At 62.2% G+C, this 17,630-nt stretch overlaps 1 protein-coding gene across 1 annotated transcript; it reads right to left on the minus strand.

Moving 5' to 3' along the window:
• Nucleotides 1–1,111: 1,111 nt before the first annotated feature.
• PDLIM7 (PDZ and LIM domain 7) lies at nt 1,112–17,502 on the minus strand. The gene is given in 20 exon segments (XM_075102151.1): nt 1,112–2,095; nt 2,359–2,474; nt 2,917–3,037; nt 3,225–3,405; nt 3,483–3,717; nt 3,845–3,958; nt 5,040–5,044; nt 6,576–6,612; nt 6,959–7,113; nt 7,898–7,934; nt 8,282–8,436; nt 9,235–9,271; nt 9,556–9,710; nt 10,304–10,320; nt 11,089–11,169; nt 11,172–11,261; nt 11,996–12,026; nt 12,331–12,482; nt 15,978–16,084; nt 17,386–17,502. Coding segments are annotated over 19 exon segments (1,911 nt in total). The 5' UTR covers nt 16,083–16,084; nt 17,386–17,502; the 3' UTR covers nt 1,112–2,008.
• Between the last annotated feature and the right edge of the window lie 128 nt (nt 17,503–17,630).

Raw genomic sequence — 17,630 nt, forward strand, 5'->3', positions numbered from 1 at the left:
ACCACCTGTTCCCAGGCTATGCTACCCCAGCAGGCTCTGTCCCACATGGCTGCCTCCCCCTGCCCCTTTCCTGCCCTCCGCTCACAGGTTGCTGTCCCAGCTGAGCCAAGGCTGGCTTGGTGGCTGCTCACATGGGGCCACAGTCACCTCACCTTTCCCTGCGCTTCCCCTGACCTTGGCTGCATAGCTGGGACTTGCACTCGGGCACTTACCACATCCCTGCTTGTCCTGGCCGTGCCAAGCAAGTGCCAGCTGTTTCTGTCCCTTTTCACAGCCGTGCCCTGCTGCTCCTCGGTGTGATCATTCTATCATCCACATATACTCCAGCCCAAGTCCAGCCCCAGCCTGCCTCCATCACTCCCACCTTTCCCTCCCCAGAGTTTTGCACTCCTGCAGCTGACTCCAGGGAGATGTGGCACCACAGCCACAGGCCAGCTCTGGGTGATGCTGGGAGGCATTTGGCTTCCTGGAGCCAGCTCCTGCCCCCAGCAGAACCTTCCAGTAAATTAGCAAGACAATTTTCCTTACAATTGCTCATCATGGTAAGAGCTGCAATTATTAATGACCATTCCAGCTGCCAGAGCAGAGCAGGAGAAGCAGCTCTTCCCCACACCCACTGCCCCTGAGCCTGTTCCAGCCGGAGGTGCCGGCGCAGGCTCGCGCCCATCCTTCAGGATAACAGCTGCATTGCATGAGCAAATGCTTGGCTGCTCTACACCAGAGCACACGCAGAGCTGGTGCACATGGCCAACGTGTGCCCTGTAACTTCTTGTCCCCTGCGCAGGGCTCAGTGCAAGGGTGCAGGAACTAGGAGACCCCCTTGCACAGTGGGACATCTGCCCCATTTCTCCGTGCTGCAGCTTTGCCCCCTGGATTAATTACCACCTCTGTTAGCAGCCCTGCCTGCTATGACGAGACAGAGATGACCCAGGTGATATGAGGGGTCCAGCCCAGGCTGACACAGGCAGAGAAGGAGAAATCCAAGGCAGACTTCCCCCAGAAAGCTGGAGGACGCTGTCAGGCCCCGGGCTGGAAGCAGGGCGAGGGCTGAGTGTGACCTTCCCAGCCTGCTGCACCTTGCTAGGCAAAACCGCAGGTCCCAAGACAGCCAGCACTTGCAGAGAAGTGTTTATTAAAGGCACTAAAAGCACCATGGCTACATCAGCGGCAGTCCAACCGGAGAGTGTGGGTTTGGGAGAGGCATTTACAGGCCTGGGACGATGGTGGCAGGCGCTTTTTGGTAGGAAGCCATTCCCAAGCCCTGCGAGAGCCCACTGGCTGGCTGGCCATCAACACACACTACCAGCCTGCGGCTGGGGCAGGCTTGGCATGCTGCCCTGCTTCCCAGCACGGTTGGGCTGGGGGTGCTGCTGCACACCAGCCCCCGGAGAGCAACAGGCCAACTGGGTAGGGGAACACTAGGCACAGACCCCCACCAGCATGCAGCCAGGGTAGGAAGCCACCACAGCAGTTTGCAGAGTGGCCAGGGAGTGGCTGTGGGCTGGGCCCTGGCAGGGGAGCAGGGCTGGGGCTCCAGCCTCATGCACTAAGCATGCAGCGGGGAAGGCAGGGTGAGCTTGGCAGGGGGCTGGGGAGCTGGTCTTCACCTGCTCAGGGATGTGCTAGGAGAGTCCCTGACCCGGTGCTGAGCTGCCAGGCAACTGGGCCCCAGGTGAGCAAGGGAACAGCCCTACTGTGCTGGACCCTCTCCAACCCCAGTCTCAGCACAGCTGTGGCTACCACACTATATGGCTCGGGGGCAGGAGACCCATGCAGCATCCCCTTCCTAGGGCCAGCCAGGGGGCACAGAAGCATCCACCCAGCTATAAAGGGGCTTCAAGCCCAGCACCACCTCCGGCTGGAGCTGGGCTAGGAGCTGCTATGAAAGAGGCAGGAGCAAGGGGAAGGGGGTGAGGGCCCAGCCTGGCTCCCTGGGGGCAGCGGGGGCTAGGGGGAGAGGAGCATGCAGGGCCAGGGGCACGTGTAGGCACAGCTGAACTCCCACCCCTCACACATGGGAGAAAGCATGGCTTTTGCAGAGCGGCTTGTCCTTCTTGGAGTAGAAAGTCTTCCCTTCCAGGTTGGTCTGGCAGATCTGGGGAGAACAGTACAGGCAGTCAGGTCAGGGGACCTGAGCCAGTCCCCGGGGCCCCCGCCATGTGCTCAGCATCAGCATGGCACAGATGCCAGAGAGCAGCAGGGTCAGAGCAGGGGCCTGAGCCACCAATGCAGAGCCAAGTGGGAAAAACCTTGTGGCAGCAGGGACCCCACAGTGCCAGTGTACCCTGCTGCAGGGCATGACCTCCAGGGAGAGCCACGGTCCCCACCAGCAGCCAGGGAGGGAGGCACACGGCTCACCGCACAGACAAAGCAAGTGTCATGCCAGCTGAACCCCAGCGCCTCCAGGAACCGGTCCCCAGCGTCAATCTTGAAGTCACAGCCACGGCACTTGGTGCCAAACATCTTCTCGTAGTCTGCGAGGAGAGGCAGAGCCTAGGTCAGCATTCCCCGGCACTCCAGCCCCTCATCCCAGCGGAGCAGGGCTGCAGCACAGCCAGGTTCCCACCGGCACAGCCTGGGGACAACTTGCTGCCAGCCCCGAGGGGACAATGCAATGCCTGTGCCATGCAGGATGGCCCTAGCCGTCACTGGCTGCAGGGAGGAAGCAAACCTCATCTCCCAGGACACAGCACTTGCCTTTGAGGTACGTCCTCCATCATTGCCATGGCAACATGGGAGCGATGGCCCTACCCAGCAGCCAGGCAGGACCGTGGGAGGGGGGTCCCTTCTTTCCCCATGGCCTGGGGAGAGTCCTGCAGCACAGGGCAGCTCACCCCACAGCCCTGTGGACAGGTACTGAGCCCTGACAGTGCCTAGTGCTATGCAGGGTGGCACGTGGGGTCCCCCATGTCCTACCTCTCTCACAGTAGGGTTGTCCCTCCTCCATGTAGAAGGCACGGTTGCGGATGGGAGTTTTGCAGGCAGCACAGGTGAAGCACTGCACGTGCCAGGTCATCTTCAGCGCATGCATGACCTCCTGGAGGGAAACTGCTGTCAGCTGGGGGCAGGACCACTGTGCACCATTGGGGGACTGCGTCCCAGGGAGGAAAGGGACAAGGGATCCTTGGGAATGGGATCAGGATGGGAAGGGACAGGAGGCTGTGGACCAGTAAGTGAGCAGGGAACAGGGACAGGAGGCACGGGGCAGGCTGAGGGATACTCACCCCAGTGATCTTCTTCTTGCACTTGGCGCAGCTGGGCGCATAGCGCGTGTCATAGCACTTTGGGCAGAAGATGGAGCCTTTCTCCTCAAAGAATCCGCCCTCATCCAGCACCTTCCTGCACTGGCAGCAGGTGAACTCCTCGGGGTGGTAGTAATGTCCCAGCGCCACCAGGTAGCGTCCCCTGCAGCAGGACAGAGTCATATCAGCTGCGCCAGGCCCCAGGATGCTGTTGTGGTGGCAGTGGTGGCCAGGGCTCACCTGATGACCTTGTTGCACTTGTAGCAGAGAGGTGTGCGGCCAGGCCCTTCAGGGGCCTGCTGCGCCGCCTGCACGATGGAGCTGCGGTTCTGCATGGGGGTCGGTGTGGCTGGCTGGCTGTGCTTGCTCACCACCGTGCTCGTCTTGTCTGGGGCATAGCGCTCAGCAAATGAGGGGTCCACAGCCCAGGGTGGGCGGCTGGCAGGGCCAGGGGTGGCAGCAGGGGTCCTGGGGGCTGCACAAACATGCAAGTCTCCAGGATGGTGCTCCCGATCCCTCGGCAGCCCCCGAGGTTGGGCAAGCAACATCCACCAGCACTCCCACCCCTCTTCCCCCAAGCCCAGAGGAAATGTTTTGCTTACCCAGTCCTGGCTCTGTCTTCATTGCTGCTCCTGGGGACGGGTCCAGCACAGAGACCTGGCTACAGAACAAGCAGTTAATCCAGCCTGTCCCGCTTGCCCCCTCTCCCAGCAGGCCTGTGTGTGCAGGCAGGGCACCCCCACCCCAACAAGCAGACAGAAGTCGGCCACGCCCGTGTGCCCAGCCAGTAGTTGGTTTGGTGATGGGGTACTGAGCCAAGCGCCTTCAGCCCTCCAAAGACACAGCAACCCTGGGGTCTCTCGCACCCCTGCAGTGGTCTGGGAGCGGTGGGAGGGAACATAGGCCTTCTGGGGTCCCACACCCAGCTCTGGGCTGCTCCAGACTAACCAGGGATGCCAGAGACCACACAGACCCCAGTTGCTTGCTCACACACAACAGTCACCCCCAGCCTCATTGGGGTGCAGAAGGGCTTGGACCTGGCCTGGCGCAGGGACCCCTGGGGTCCAGCTCCAGCAGAGCTGGGGATGGGCAGGGCTCTGCCATTCCTGCCAGCTAGACAGGGCCAGGGTGGTTCTGGAAGGGGCAAGGCCTGTGCCCCCCGGCAGGCTGCCACCACTGGGCTTAGGAGCAGGCATGGCAAGCCAGAGAGGCACGGCCTACCTGAGAGGGGGAACAAGGATGGAGGGAGAGTCGGTGGCTCTGTACCTCTCCAGGGCAGAACCAAGGAGAGAGCTACAAAACCAGGAACATTTATTTGTGGCAGAGCAAATAGGGCAGAACTGGGACTCAACAGTCATGGTACCAGGGCAGGAGGCATCGTGGAGAGGTGAAGGCAAAAAAAGGGGTGCTGTGCACCACCCCTGCCCAGCTGCACAGGGCAAGGAATGGCACCCCCCCTAGCCCTGGCTCCCTTCCCTGCCACCACACAGGGGGAAGCTAGCAACATTCACCCAGCTCTGCCTGGCCACCCTGTAGCCCCACACCAGGCTCACAGGACATCGTGCCCCAGGTCGTGGCACTACCCAAACATCACAACACCCCCAGCAAGGTTTTACCACTGCCACCAGCTGCCCCAATGCACTGTGTCTGGGACACAACAATGCGGACTGGCATCCCCAGCTTCTGGCCAGCAATGCCCAGTGGGTCCTGCCTGGATGTGCAGCCCCAAATCTCCTGCTGCCACCCTGGCACATGCTCCCCTTACCTGGGCTTTTCAACAAACACATCATCATGAACGTCCACTGAGTGCAGCAGGAGAGGAAGAAGGAGGAGACAGAGTCAGTCTGCTGTGACCAAGACCCAGGGACAGCAGGAAGGGAAAGGCAGGAAAACTGACATGTCCTCCCACTGCCCTCCTGCCCCAACGCACAGCCCTGCCCAGCCACAGGATAGAGCGCAGCCCCAGCCCAGTGGAACCACCACAAGCCCACGCACAGTCCTGAACAGGGCCTGCCGGCTCAGCTGCCCCAGAGGGGCCACACGGGGCCAAAACCAAAGTCCCTGCTGCCACAGCAGCCTACAGACTCTGCCAGGCACTGGCTGCCCTGGCAAAGCTGGGCACCCCCGGGCAGCCAGGCAGCACCAGGCCCTGTGGGAATTTACTGCTGTCTGTGCCCATCAGCTGGGCCAGTTTACAGAGGGAGCGGGACTGGGATGTCTCAGTATGGGGCTGCCAGTCCTCAGCATCTTCTATCAGCTGCAACTTCCCAGGGTCGCACACAGGAGTGCTGGGGAGCTCCAGCAGCTGCAGGCGCTGCCTGCAAGTGACAGAGGACAGGCACTCAGCCGGCACCATGCATGGATCCTGCTTTGAAACAGGGCAGCAATCCCAAAGGTGCCCTCACGCAGGCCAGACCAGTCCATGGCACTCACCACAACTCCCGTATACACCAGCTGGATCCAGGTATCGGAAAAAATGGCAGCACAACAGTCAATGGTTGACCCATGACTCAGTGCATCCCTCCCGTACGCACCCCCAGCTCCACAGGCCTCATGAAGATGCTGACAACATTCACTCCCAACCAGCCTTGCAGCTGCCCTGCAACCCCCCAGGACATCATGCTCCAAGTCCAGGCACTGCCCAGCACCTCCCAACACCCCCAGCAAGGTGTTGCCAGTGCCACCAGCCACCCCTACCCACTGTGTCCAGGACACCATGCTGCAGTTTGGCCTCCTCAGCTCGGTGCCAGCAGTGCCCAGTGGGTCCTGCCCGGCACACCCAGCAGAGTGACATCCCCCTGTACGCACACCCCATTTGGGGAAAGCCTGCCTGGCAGGTGGAACCCTCCCAAGGCAATGGTCAAATCAGTGGCTGAGCACTGGCGGTGCCCATCATGGGGCGAGCACAAGGTGGGCTCTGCAGCTCCGCCAACAGCTCAGCTCTGGGTAAAGGGAGAAGACAGAGAGCAAACAGGAGGACAGAGGAAGATGAGAGAAGAAACAGCAACAGGGCAAAGAGCTTCCTTGGAATCACCACAGGCGGCAAGGGTGAACCAGCCAGTGGCACTTGTGCAGCTCTGCCCAGCTGCCTGGCAGCCCTACACCAGGCACACAGGACATCATGCCCCAAGGTCCAGCCATTGCCCAGCACCTCCCAACACTCCTAACCCAGGTTTTCCCAGTGCTATCAGCCTCCTCCAGCCCACATATACTCGAGAGGCCAAGGTGCAGCTCAGCATCCCCAACAAAGCACTAGCAGTGCCCAGAGTCCTGCCCAGGACATGCAGCCCTGCATACAGCTCCTACTGCCACCCTGGCACAGGCTCCCCTTACCTGGGCTTTTTAACAAGCTCATCCTCTCGATCCTCCACTGAGCACAGCAGGAGAGAAAGGAGGAGACAGTCAGACTGCAACAACCGAGACACAGGGACAGCAGGAACAGAAAGGCAGGAAAATCAACCTCACCTCCCACCACCCTCCCCTGCCCAACGCACAGCCCTGCCCAGCCATGGGACAGAGCACAGCCCCAGCCCAGCTGCACCACCACGAGCCCACGCACAGCCCAGGGCAGCTCCTGCTGGCTCAGCCACCCCAGAGGGGCCACACGGGGCCAAAACCAAATGCTCCAGTACCACAATGCACCACAGCCTTTATCTGCCTCCAGTTACACTGGCAAAGCTGGGCAGCCAGGCAGCACCAGGCCTGTGCAAACTTACTGCTGTCTGTGCCCATCAGCTGGGCCAGTTTGCGGAAGGAGCGGGACTGGGAGGTCCCAGTGCGGGGCTGCCAGTCCTCAGCATCCTCTATCAGCTGCAACTTCCCAGGGTCGCACACAGGGGTACCGGGGGGCTCCAGCAGTTGTGGGGGCTGCCTGCGAGTGACAGAGGGCAGGTACTCAGCCAGCACCATGCATGGACCCTACTTTGGATCAGGACAGCAATCTCAAAGGTGCCCTCACACACACTGACCCCCTGGCCAGACCCTGGCATTCACTGCTGCTCCCCTGTGCCACAGGCAAACCCACAGGCATCCCTGTGGCATTGGAAAAAACAGCACACAGTCAATGGTTGACCCATGACTCAGTGCATCCCTCCTGTATGCACCCCCAAGCCCAGAGGCACGGGCCTCATGAAAAGCCCACAACATTCACTCCCAAACAGCTTTGCAGCCACCCTGCAGACCCACAGGACATCATGCTCCAAGTCCAGGCACTACCCAGCACCTCCCAACACCCCCAGCAAGGTGTTGCCAGTGCCACCAGCCACCCCTACCCACTGTGTCCAGGACACCATGCTGCAGTTTGGCCTCCTCAGCTCGGTGCCAGCAGTGCCCAGTGGGTCCTGCCCGGCACACCCAGCAGAGTGACATCCCCCTGTACGCACACCCCATTTGGGGAAAGCCTGCCTGGCAGGTGGATGCCCAGGCAGGACCCTCCCGAGGTGATGGCCAGAGCAGTGGCTGAGCGCTGGTGGTGCCCGTCGTGCAGCTCTGCCAACAGCTCGGCTCTGGGGATAGGACAGACGAGGAAAGAAGAAAACAGCAACAGGGTAAAGAGCTTCCCCAGAGTAACTGCAAGCAGCAAGGGAAAACCAGCCAGGTGGACTGAGCCCCACATGGGCACCCCCATAGATTCTGCTGCCACAGGCTCCCCTTACCTGGGCTTTTTAGCAAGCTCATCCTCTTGATCCTCCACTGAGCACAGCAGGAGAGAAAGGAGGAGGAGAGTCAGGCCGAGGGGACAGGGACAGCAGGAAGGGAAAGGGATAGGTAGGAAAACCAACCTCTCCAGCTGCCCTCCCCTGCCCCAGTGCAAAGCCCTGTCTGGCCATGGGGCAGAGAATGGCCCCAGCCTAGCTGCACCACCATGAGCCCAGCACAGGTCTGGGCAGCTCCCACTGGCTCAGCCACACCAGAGGGGCAACATGGGGACAAAAAATCAAGCTACCAGTGCCACATCACCCTATAGCCTCTACTGGGTTCTGGCTGCCCTAGCGAAGTCCATCACCCCATGGCAGCCAGACAGCCCTGTGCGAACTTACTGCTGTCTGTGCCCATCAGCTGGGCCAGTTTGCGGAAGGAGCGGGACTGGGAGGTCCCAGTGCGGGGCTGCCAGTTCTCAGCATCCTCTATCATTCGCAACTTCCCAGGGTCACACACAGGGGTGCTGGGGGGCTCCAGCAGTTGTGGAGGCTGCCTGTGAGTGACAGAGGGCAGGCGCTCAGCCAGCAGTCTGCATGGACCCTGCCTGGCACTGCAGCACAGGACAGCAATCGCAAAGGTGCCCTCACGCACCCCAACCCCCTTGCCAGACTGTAGCACTCACCGCTGCTCCCATGTGCCCCAGTCACGCCCATGAGCACCCCTGTGGCATCAGAGAAATGGCGGCACAACAGTCCATGACTCAGCCTGTCCCTCCCATATGCACACCCAGCCCAATGGAATAGCCAGTGACACTCACCCAGCTCTGGCTGGCCACCCACAGCCCCCAGGACATCATGCCCCACATCCAGGCGCTGCCCAGCACCTCCTAACACCCCCAGCAAGCTGCTGGCAGTGCCACCAGCCTCCTCCAGACCCCATTTGCTCAAGAATCACTGGTGCAGCTCAGCCTCCTCAGCCACATGCCAGCAGTGCCTAGCAGGTCCTGCCTGGCACACCCAGCCCACAGACACCCCATCTGGGGACAGCCTGCCTGGCAGGGGGGTGCCTGGGTGGAACCCACCCAAGGTGATGGTCAGAGCAGTGACTGAGTGCTGGTGGTGCCTGTCATGGGGTAAGCACAGCGTGGGCTCTGTGGCTCCATCAACAGCTTGGCTCTAGGAAGAGGGAGAGGACAGAGAGGGAATGGGAGAAGGAGGAGCAGAGGGAAGAACAACAGGGCAAAGAGCTTCCCCAGTCACTGCAAGCAGCAAGGAAAAACTAGCCAGGGGGGCTGAGCCCAGGTGGGCACCCCATGGATCCTGCTGCCACCCTGGCAACATGCTTCCCTTACCTGGGCTTTTTAACAAGCTCATCCTCTCGATCCTCCACTGAGCACAGCAGGAGAGAAAGGAGGAGACAGTCAGTCTGTGGCAACCAAGGCCCGGAGACAGGACAGAAAGGCAGGAAAACTGACCTCTCCTCCAGCTGCCCCCACCCTACCACAAGCCCACGCATAGACCAGGGCAGCTCCTGCTGGCTCAGCCACCCCAGAGGGGCCACACGGAGCCAAAACCAAATGCTCCAGTACCACAATGCACCACAGCCTTTATCTGCCTCCAGTTACACTGGCAAAGCTGGGCAGCCAGGCAGCACCAGGCCTGTGCAAACTTACTGCTGTCTGTGCCCATCAGCTGGGCCAGTTTGCGGAAGGAGCGGGACTGGGAGGTCCCAGTGCGGGGCTGCCAGTCCTCAGCGTCCTCTATCAGCTGCAACTTCACAGGGTCACACACAGGGGTGCTGGGGGGCTCCAGCGGCTGCAGGGGCTGCCTGCGAGTGACAGTTGTCTGTCAAATCTGACAGATCCCCACACCACCACCTCCCTGAGGCTGCCCCACACCTCTCCCGGCACAGAGCTGCAGCACACCAATACCTGAGACGCCGCATGTTGCCTTACTCCCCACACCCCCTACTCCTCTGCATAGGAAGGGCCCATTAAGAACAGATTCAGGACTGACCACCAGTCCCAGCAGTTTGAGACTGGCCCCAAGGGCCAGGAGGGGAAGGGACAGTGGAAGAACAAGCCATGGTCAACAATTCACTGGGAGGGGAGCTGCATGAGAACCCAGTGAACACCTACGGTGTCCATGGCAGTGCTGCCCACCTTTCTGGCCCTGTACAGGGTGCCCAGCACAGCCCGGCAGCCCTCGCCCAGCCAAGCCACATCTCAGGGAAGAGGGAAGGGACCACGCACAAGGACGCTCCAGGACCGCAGCAGCCAGCAGAACTCACTAAGGACAGCTTGCTGCCAGGAGCAACCCACCCACACAGGCAGAGCAGCTGGCCATGCCCCAGAGAACAGGGCACTAGCAGGGAAGAGGCATGCAGGGAGGATAGAGAGAGCAGGCAAAAGGCTTACTGACTTGTCAAGGCTCAGCACCTGTAGGGGAGAGGGAAAGAGAAAGGGAGGAGAGAAAGAAAGAAAAAGGAAGGTGAAATTAGACCCACAGCACCCAAGAAGTTTCCAGAGCTCACCTGTGGCCTGCACCAGTCCCCCTACCCACAAAACTCATGCCCAACTCACCCAGGGCTGGGAACACACTGGGACACAGAGGCTGATGCCAATGAACCAGACCATGCCTCCCCCAGGCCCCCAAAATAGGTCTGGGTGTCCAGGGCAGCTAGGGCTGCACCCCCCGCTCCCATCACCCAGTTTCAAGGCACCACAGCAGCTTTCGGCAGGAGGGGCAGGGACCAGCAGCTGCTGGACACATGGCAGCCAGGTGGGCAGCCTGCAGGGGCGGGGGCTTCTTGCCTGCGAGCGGGGTGAGGATGGCACTGCAGGGCTCAAGGGCTTCACTTTGCCCAGCCCATCCCAGCAGGACGTCCCTGGGCAGGCGCTGGCTGGTAGCCACAACACAGCCACCGCTCCCCTGCCACTGCAGACATCAGTGAGTGTCCTGCTACGACCATCATGCTGTGCCCCACAGGGCTTCCCACAGGCTGACACGTCCCCAAGCAAGGGACCTGCATGTGCATGGCTGTGTGCCCCCACATGACAGTTCTGTTGTGTCACCTCAGCACCAGCCATCAGGGGACCCCGGCACGGTCACCCACTCCCACCCATGGGTGCCTGGCATGCAAGGTGCAGCAGGGCTGGGCAGCAGGCTCCCCTGATCCTCAGGGAGCAGGATGGACAGCAACATACCCATTGTGTTGGGGGGTGCAGGCAGGCACCAGGGGTGTGTACGTCACGGGTTTCGTCACCAGCCCGGGCCGTGGGTTCGGAGGTGAGCCAGCCCCAAAAGGCCGAGCTGTTTTGTTGAGGGCAGTGCTGGGAGCGAAGTTATATTTCAGGGGTTCAGAGCAGGGGAGCGAGTCCTGAGCGAGACAAAACACACAGACACAGGCTCACACATCAAGCAGCATGCAAGGGGCAGCCCTGGGGCCAGGCAGCACAGCAGGCAGCCAGGTAGGAAAGCCAGACAGCATGTGAACCTCAGATACCAGGCACTGCCAGGCTGGCACCTCTCTTTGCGGGGCACCCAGCCCAGCGACAGTAGACAGATCACAAGCCCAGCCCGAGGGTTGTTGGAGGATTAGTAGGTGCCCCGGACGCTTGCTGCTGCCTGCAGCAGGGTGGTGCATGCACACACACACCAATTGCAACTGTCCCGCAGCACGAAGCTGAACACATGCAGGTGGCTTCCATCCAGTAGCCACCAGGTACCAGCCCCAACCCTGCCTCCCTGTGCCAGGGCACTCCCCAGCACTAGCAAACATGGGGCCTTGAGGCTGTACTGCAGCTTCCCAGCCTCCTCCCCTGCGTTGGCCCCTCTGCACCCCTGCCTACACGCAGCACCAGCAGAGGCACAGACGGGCAGTAGCTGAGGCACCGGCTCCTGCTGGGCAGACCCCACTCCCTCTGACCTCCTGTGCTGCCAGGGGTCAGAGCTGCTCCTCCAGTGAGGAGTTTCCCAGCCCTCCAAACATGGCCCACACCCCAGAAGCCTGTGGGCCCCAGGAGCAAAGTCCATTTGTCCATTTACACTCAGGGATTACCCACCCCTGAGACGAGGCCGAGATACCACTGCAGCACCAGAAGCAACACATACCTTCTGCGGCTTCCCCAGGTGGTTCTGGGCTCTGCAAGAGAGGAGATAGCCAGGCAGGTGCTGGAACCAGCCCAGCCACTGCCGGCACACTGGTACCCCAGGGATGCAGCACCACCCAAGGGGATCCATTGCCGGCTGGCACTGCCCCCCGGCTCACAGTTGAGGGCTGGCAGCCAGGCAAAGACTCATCCAGCAAGTTCAGCCCTCGGACCCAGCCAGGACCTGCCAGATTCTGAGCAAGGAGCAGTGATGCCAGGAGATGGCACTGGGCAGAGGGCTCTGGCTCTGCTCCAGCCATGCCAGGACCCCAGATTTGCAGGACCCACAAATCCTACCTGTTCAGGGTGAGGCAGAGCCTGTCCCCGCAGGCACGGATCCTGTTCTGGGCCTCGATGTGTGTCATGGAGCTGGTGCTCTCCCCATCGATGTACAGCACCCAGTCGCCCACTCCCACGCCGGCCTGGGCTGCCTTCCCACCCGGCGTCAGCTGCAGGACAGAGAGTCAGGGAGAACCAGGCCTGCCAAGCAGCAACGTGGGAGCAGAGGAATGTTCTCAACCCGAGGGCAGGGGTCTGCCAGGCACAGGCTCCCTCACCCAGCCCAGGATACCACACAGACCTGACCCAGGGGGAGTCAGGGACCCCTGGATCACCCCATTTCCCAGCATATTAGCCCAGAGCAGCCTCTTCTCTGCAGCAGTGGAGAGCTCAGCACAACCCCCAGGTGCTGCCCAGCCCCTGCCCTCTGACACAATGGGGTCCATGCCAGCCCCCCAGGGTCCTGTCCCCACAACGCTGAATGGCAGAGGCGGCACTGGCTCAGCTTCAGTAGGAGGCCTGGCCACCTCTTGCGGCCATCCCCATAGTCCCAGGGTGGGAAGGGAGCACAGTGAGTCAAGGCCTGTCAGGCAGCCCATGTCTCACTGCAAACCACAGGCATTTCCAGCCCTTTGCCTGGGGGCGAGCAGGGGAAGAGCAGAGGCAACCCCCAGGTGCTCCCCCCAGCCACTCATGCCCCCCTCCTGTTCCCAGCAGGCACAGACATTACCTCATCCCCAAAGAGGAGCAGGAGCCCCCCTGGGGCAGGGAGACACCTGTCCCCACCCATGCTGCTCCCCCAGCCCTCACCCTGCTGGGGCAGCCAGGAGCACAGCCACAGGTTCCCCTGCGGGTCCACGGTGCTGGGGACACACCTCGCCCCCAGCATGGCTTTACAGCACAGCTTTTCATCAGCCCTGTACCGGGAAGTAGAGGCTGCCCTCCCCTCCCACTGGGGATGCACAGACGAAGGCAAGCAGGGCCCCAAGTGCTGCACACAGCTCCCAGGCACTAACAGACAGACAGACAGACGTGGGCAGGCTGCAGCCATTCCTGCTCCTCCAGCATGGAAGAACTTGAGGCACTTGGACCCAGACCAAGTATTTCCTCAAGTCCTGTTCGACATGAACATAAAAGGAGTGAGGCAGATTCGCAGAGCCGTCAGAGGGCTGAAAAATCCCTGCTGCAGAGCCCAGGCCCCTCCTTGCCCATGCCTAGGACCACATTCCCCTTCCCCATGCCAGCACCGGCCCTCCACACAAGGCCAAACCCCACACCCGGGCTGGATGCAGCCTGGCTCCACCTGCATCCTGCTGCCATCCCTGGTGCCACTGCACCGCCCAGTGCCCGCTCCTCCTGCCTGGCACAGGAGGGTGCCCTGGGCGGCAAGAAGCACTGGCTGGCTCCTGGCCACACTGCTGCAAGCCCCTGAAGGCTGGGGAAGGCACGGGGCAGCTGCGTGGGTTTGGAGGCAGAAGCAGGAGCTGGGAGAGGTTTTCACACGGCTGCCCAGGAAGGGGAGAGTGTGGCAGGCTGCGTCACGCAGCCGCACCCAGCCCAGCCAGCACCGTTGCACTACAGCTCCCCTTCCCCCTCCGCACCAGCATGCCAGGAAACCCCTTCGGCAGGTGCCAGCCCATCCAGGAGCCATGGCAGTGCCAGCCCTCCCGCTTCCCGTCCAACCCTGACAACCAGGGCTTCCTTCCTCCCCTCTCCGCCCAGCCAGTCCTTTGTTCCCTGTGCCTTCATCACTGCACCCAGCAAGGTGTCCACCAGCCACCCCCATCCAGGGCTCGGGCATCCCAGACAGAGTCTCACCCAGCAGGGAGGGGAGCAAGGCGCCTGCAAAAGGAAAGCATCCCCCAGTGTCTTCCCGCCTGCAGCACCGAGGGTCTCTCTCCTCCTCCCTGAATGGCAGATACCGGGATGTGCCGCACAGCATCCAGCTCCCCAGACACCAGCCCTTACCCTGGCTCCACCGCAAGCAGCTCAGGACCACGGACTTGCAGCCCACCTAGCCAAGGTGTCAGGACCCCAGCAGAGCCCCTTGCCACGAGAGATGCATGTGCAGGGGGCGAGGGTGGCACCTCTTTTGTGTGACTGTTAAGCTGAATTGGCCTCACAGCTCACCCAGTAGCATCACAGCAATGGATGCAGCAGAGAGCCAAAGCACGTGCCAGCACTGCTTTCCCCTGGGCTCAACCCCACTACAGCCCTCAAAGCCAGGGCAGGACACCTCCTTCCAGCCCCCTCCGGCAGCCCCAGACGTGGCAGGACAGCCTACCCTGCTGGCAGCGATCTTGCTCAAGGCAAGCAGTGGCCAAGGACAGAAGCATGTTCCAGGCAGGAGCTTTAGGATTAGGGATGCCTCTGGGGCGCAGAGCAGCACAGGGTCACCCCTTCCCATCAGACAGGGCCCACCACCCCACTGCACAGTCTAGCCCCACCAGAGGCCCACAAAGGTGGCTGTGTTCCCTGGGAATGTCCTTGCTGCTCCTGCCTGCCCTGCTCAGGACAACAGCATTGGCCAAGCCCCGAGGGCAACACTGGCCTGTGCACACAGCGGGGCTGTTGCTTCACAAGGCCCCTGCCACGGGCTCTGGGAGGTTCCTCCATCCGACCAGACCCTTTGTTAAGCACTGGCTCGCAGCCAAGAGAAATATTTTTTAGAGAATAAACTCGCTGAAGCTGCCGCTGCGTGCTCGGCAGAGATCAGCAGGCCCTGGGGAAGCGGTGCTGGCGACTCCAGCCTCGCACAGTGCCCTCAGGGTCCATGCTCTGTGCTGGGGTGCTGCAGAGACCCATGTCCCTCTGGGACAGGTGCACAGCACCAGGCTTGTGCTGGGGGCAGGCCCCCACACAGTGCCACGAGCAAAGTTGTCCTTCAATAGGCAGTCTCCATGCCAGCTGCCCGAGCGTCAGCAGCACAGACAACACAGTTGCATTCCATGGCTTATAAGGCAATTGTGTGGCCGGAGCTGTGGCCAGCACTCACCCAGGGACCCACGTGCACCCAGGGGCCAGACCTGGCCTGGGCAAGAATCACATTGGGAGCAGCTTGCACCAGGCACCTCAGCCAAGAGCAGCCAGCAGCACAATAGCTCTTGCTCATGCTGGAGAAATGGGCTGGCTTTGTGGAAGGAGCTGCATCCCAGTCCAGCAGCAGTGCAGGTAGCAGCACAGGCTTCTTCCACTCCCTGCCTGTTCCAGGCCAGCTCGGGTGCAGAGCTGGGAGCTGTGCAGCCAGAAGGAGGGCAGAAGGGCACAAGCCAGGTCTTAGGATGCTGAGCCCAGTGTTGTGGTACAGACTGGGAAGCTGGCCCCACAGCTCAGAGACAGTAAGAATGGCTCCCCTCCCCCTGTGGCAGGCACACTCCGGAAGGGGCCTCCACTGCCCCCCCCAGCAGGCAGAATGACTCTGCAGAGGCTGTACAGTGTTTCTCATCTGCAGTTCTCTGCCCGGAACACCCCCATGCTGGACCGCAGCTGATAAGGCTCCAAGGAGGCTACACAGCGCCAGGCAGGGCAGGACACTGCACTCCCAGGGCCCTGGCTCATCCACATCTCCTAGACAGTTCTGTCTCAGCCACCTGGACACAGCCACCATGGCTCCCACCCGCAGAAGCAGGGGAAGAATGGGTGTTGCCGGTCTCAGCTTCTCTTACCCTGGAGATCGAGAGCGGCATGCTGAAATCCTTCCCTCCCTGCAGCCTGAAGCCCCAGGGTGCCGGCCCATTCAGCATCACCTTGTAGGATTCCATGTCACCCATTCCTGTAACAGAAGAGGGTGTGATCCTAGCTTTAGGGTACATGGGAACAATGCAGGGAGAGGAAGAGAGGAGGGGGCCTGGCATCTGGCAGGACAGGGCAGGAGGGGACAGGTCACATTTCCAGTAGTAACTCCACCCCGACCATCCTACACTGTGGTTAGAGACGCACCCCACATCTATCAGCATCTCCTCCAGCAGCACCAGAGCCAAGGGGCCAAAGCTAACACTGACTAGCATCAGGGAGCTAGGTACAGCCCTGCTGCCACCGACAGCTGAGCACCTACGGGCTCTGCTCTCCCAAACCTGGGTCATGCTCTCCCTTGCAGCACCCCAGAAACTCAGGCTGCTGAGAGCCGAGACCATTCAGACCGCAGAGAAGCGGCAGCAGGTTCAGAAGGATGGGAATCAGAAGCGTTTTTGCCAGGTGACTTAGCAGCAGCAGCACACGAGCTGCATAGTGCCACTCGAGGCGCCTGGCAGAGCAGCCAGGCTGGCACTCCGGCAGCCAGCCGAGCAGATGGTACCTGGGAGCGAGCCCATCTCTGCACACAGAGCCGGGGCTTTGGCAGGGAGAGAATCCCGGCGCTCCCCTGCCTTGCCAGGGCTGTGCTGACAACTGTCAGCCGGCCAAGGCTCCGGGCAGAGTGACCAGCCCCAGCCTCCTGGCCACCCCTCATCTGGAAGGAGCCGCCGCGCCCCCGTGAAGCCCCCCCCAGGACCTTCCTCCTGCCGCCGGCCGGCGGGGACAGGGCCAGCTCCGGGGGCCCGCGGCCCTCCCCGCCCCTCCAAGGGAGGGCAGGCTCCCAGCTGGGAGGCGGCGGAGGCTGCAAGACTGGGGGCCAGCGTGCCCCCACTCTCCCCAGGCCGGTGCGGGCTATATAAGGCGTGTAAGACGACACCAGCCCGCTCCCCGCTCGGGAGGGCCGGGGGAACGCTGCGTGTCAGGCATTCCCGGCGTCCGGCAGCCATGCACGCCCCAGCGAGGCGCCGGTACCAGGACGGGCCGGAGCGGGCAGGCAGCTCCCCCAAGGGGCCGGGGGTCCCCTGCAGCCCCGGGCTGGAGAGCCCTCCCGCTGCGGAGGGAGCGGGCCCCGGGCCGCCTGCCCCACAGGAACCCCGTCACCCCCATCCCGCCCCACAGAGCCTCCCTTCCCTGGGTTCAGGGACCCCGGCCCGGCCCCACGAAGACCCCAACGCTGCCCCATACGAGCCCAACCCGCCCCCGACTCACCACCTTCCCTTAGACCCAGAACCCCCTCCCCCAGCAGAAGGCAGAGACGCCAGTCCTCCCGCACTCACTCACCCGCGGCCGGCCGGGCTCCCGGCGGAGCGGGCCGAGCGGGCGGCGCCGCAGCGGAAAGCAGAGCGGAACGCAACCGGCGACCGAGGCACTCGGACAGGGGCACCGCCCCCGCCCACCCTTGCCCCACCTTATATAGGATCGAGAGGGGGCGGAGCCAGCGAGCGACTCAGCCAATCACTGAGCGCGCCTGCTTGCCAGGGCGGGCACTGCGGCGCCCCCTGGCGGGGAGATGCGGGCTGCCCCGA

The sequence above is a fragment of the Phalacrocorax aristotelis genome, chromosome 8 (assembly GCF_949628215.1).
Source record: "Phalacrocorax aristotelis chromosome 8, bGulAri2.1, whole genome shotgun sequence".
NCBI lineage: Eukaryota > Metazoa > Chordata > Aves > Suliformes > Phalacrocoracidae > Phalacrocorax > Phalacrocorax aristotelis.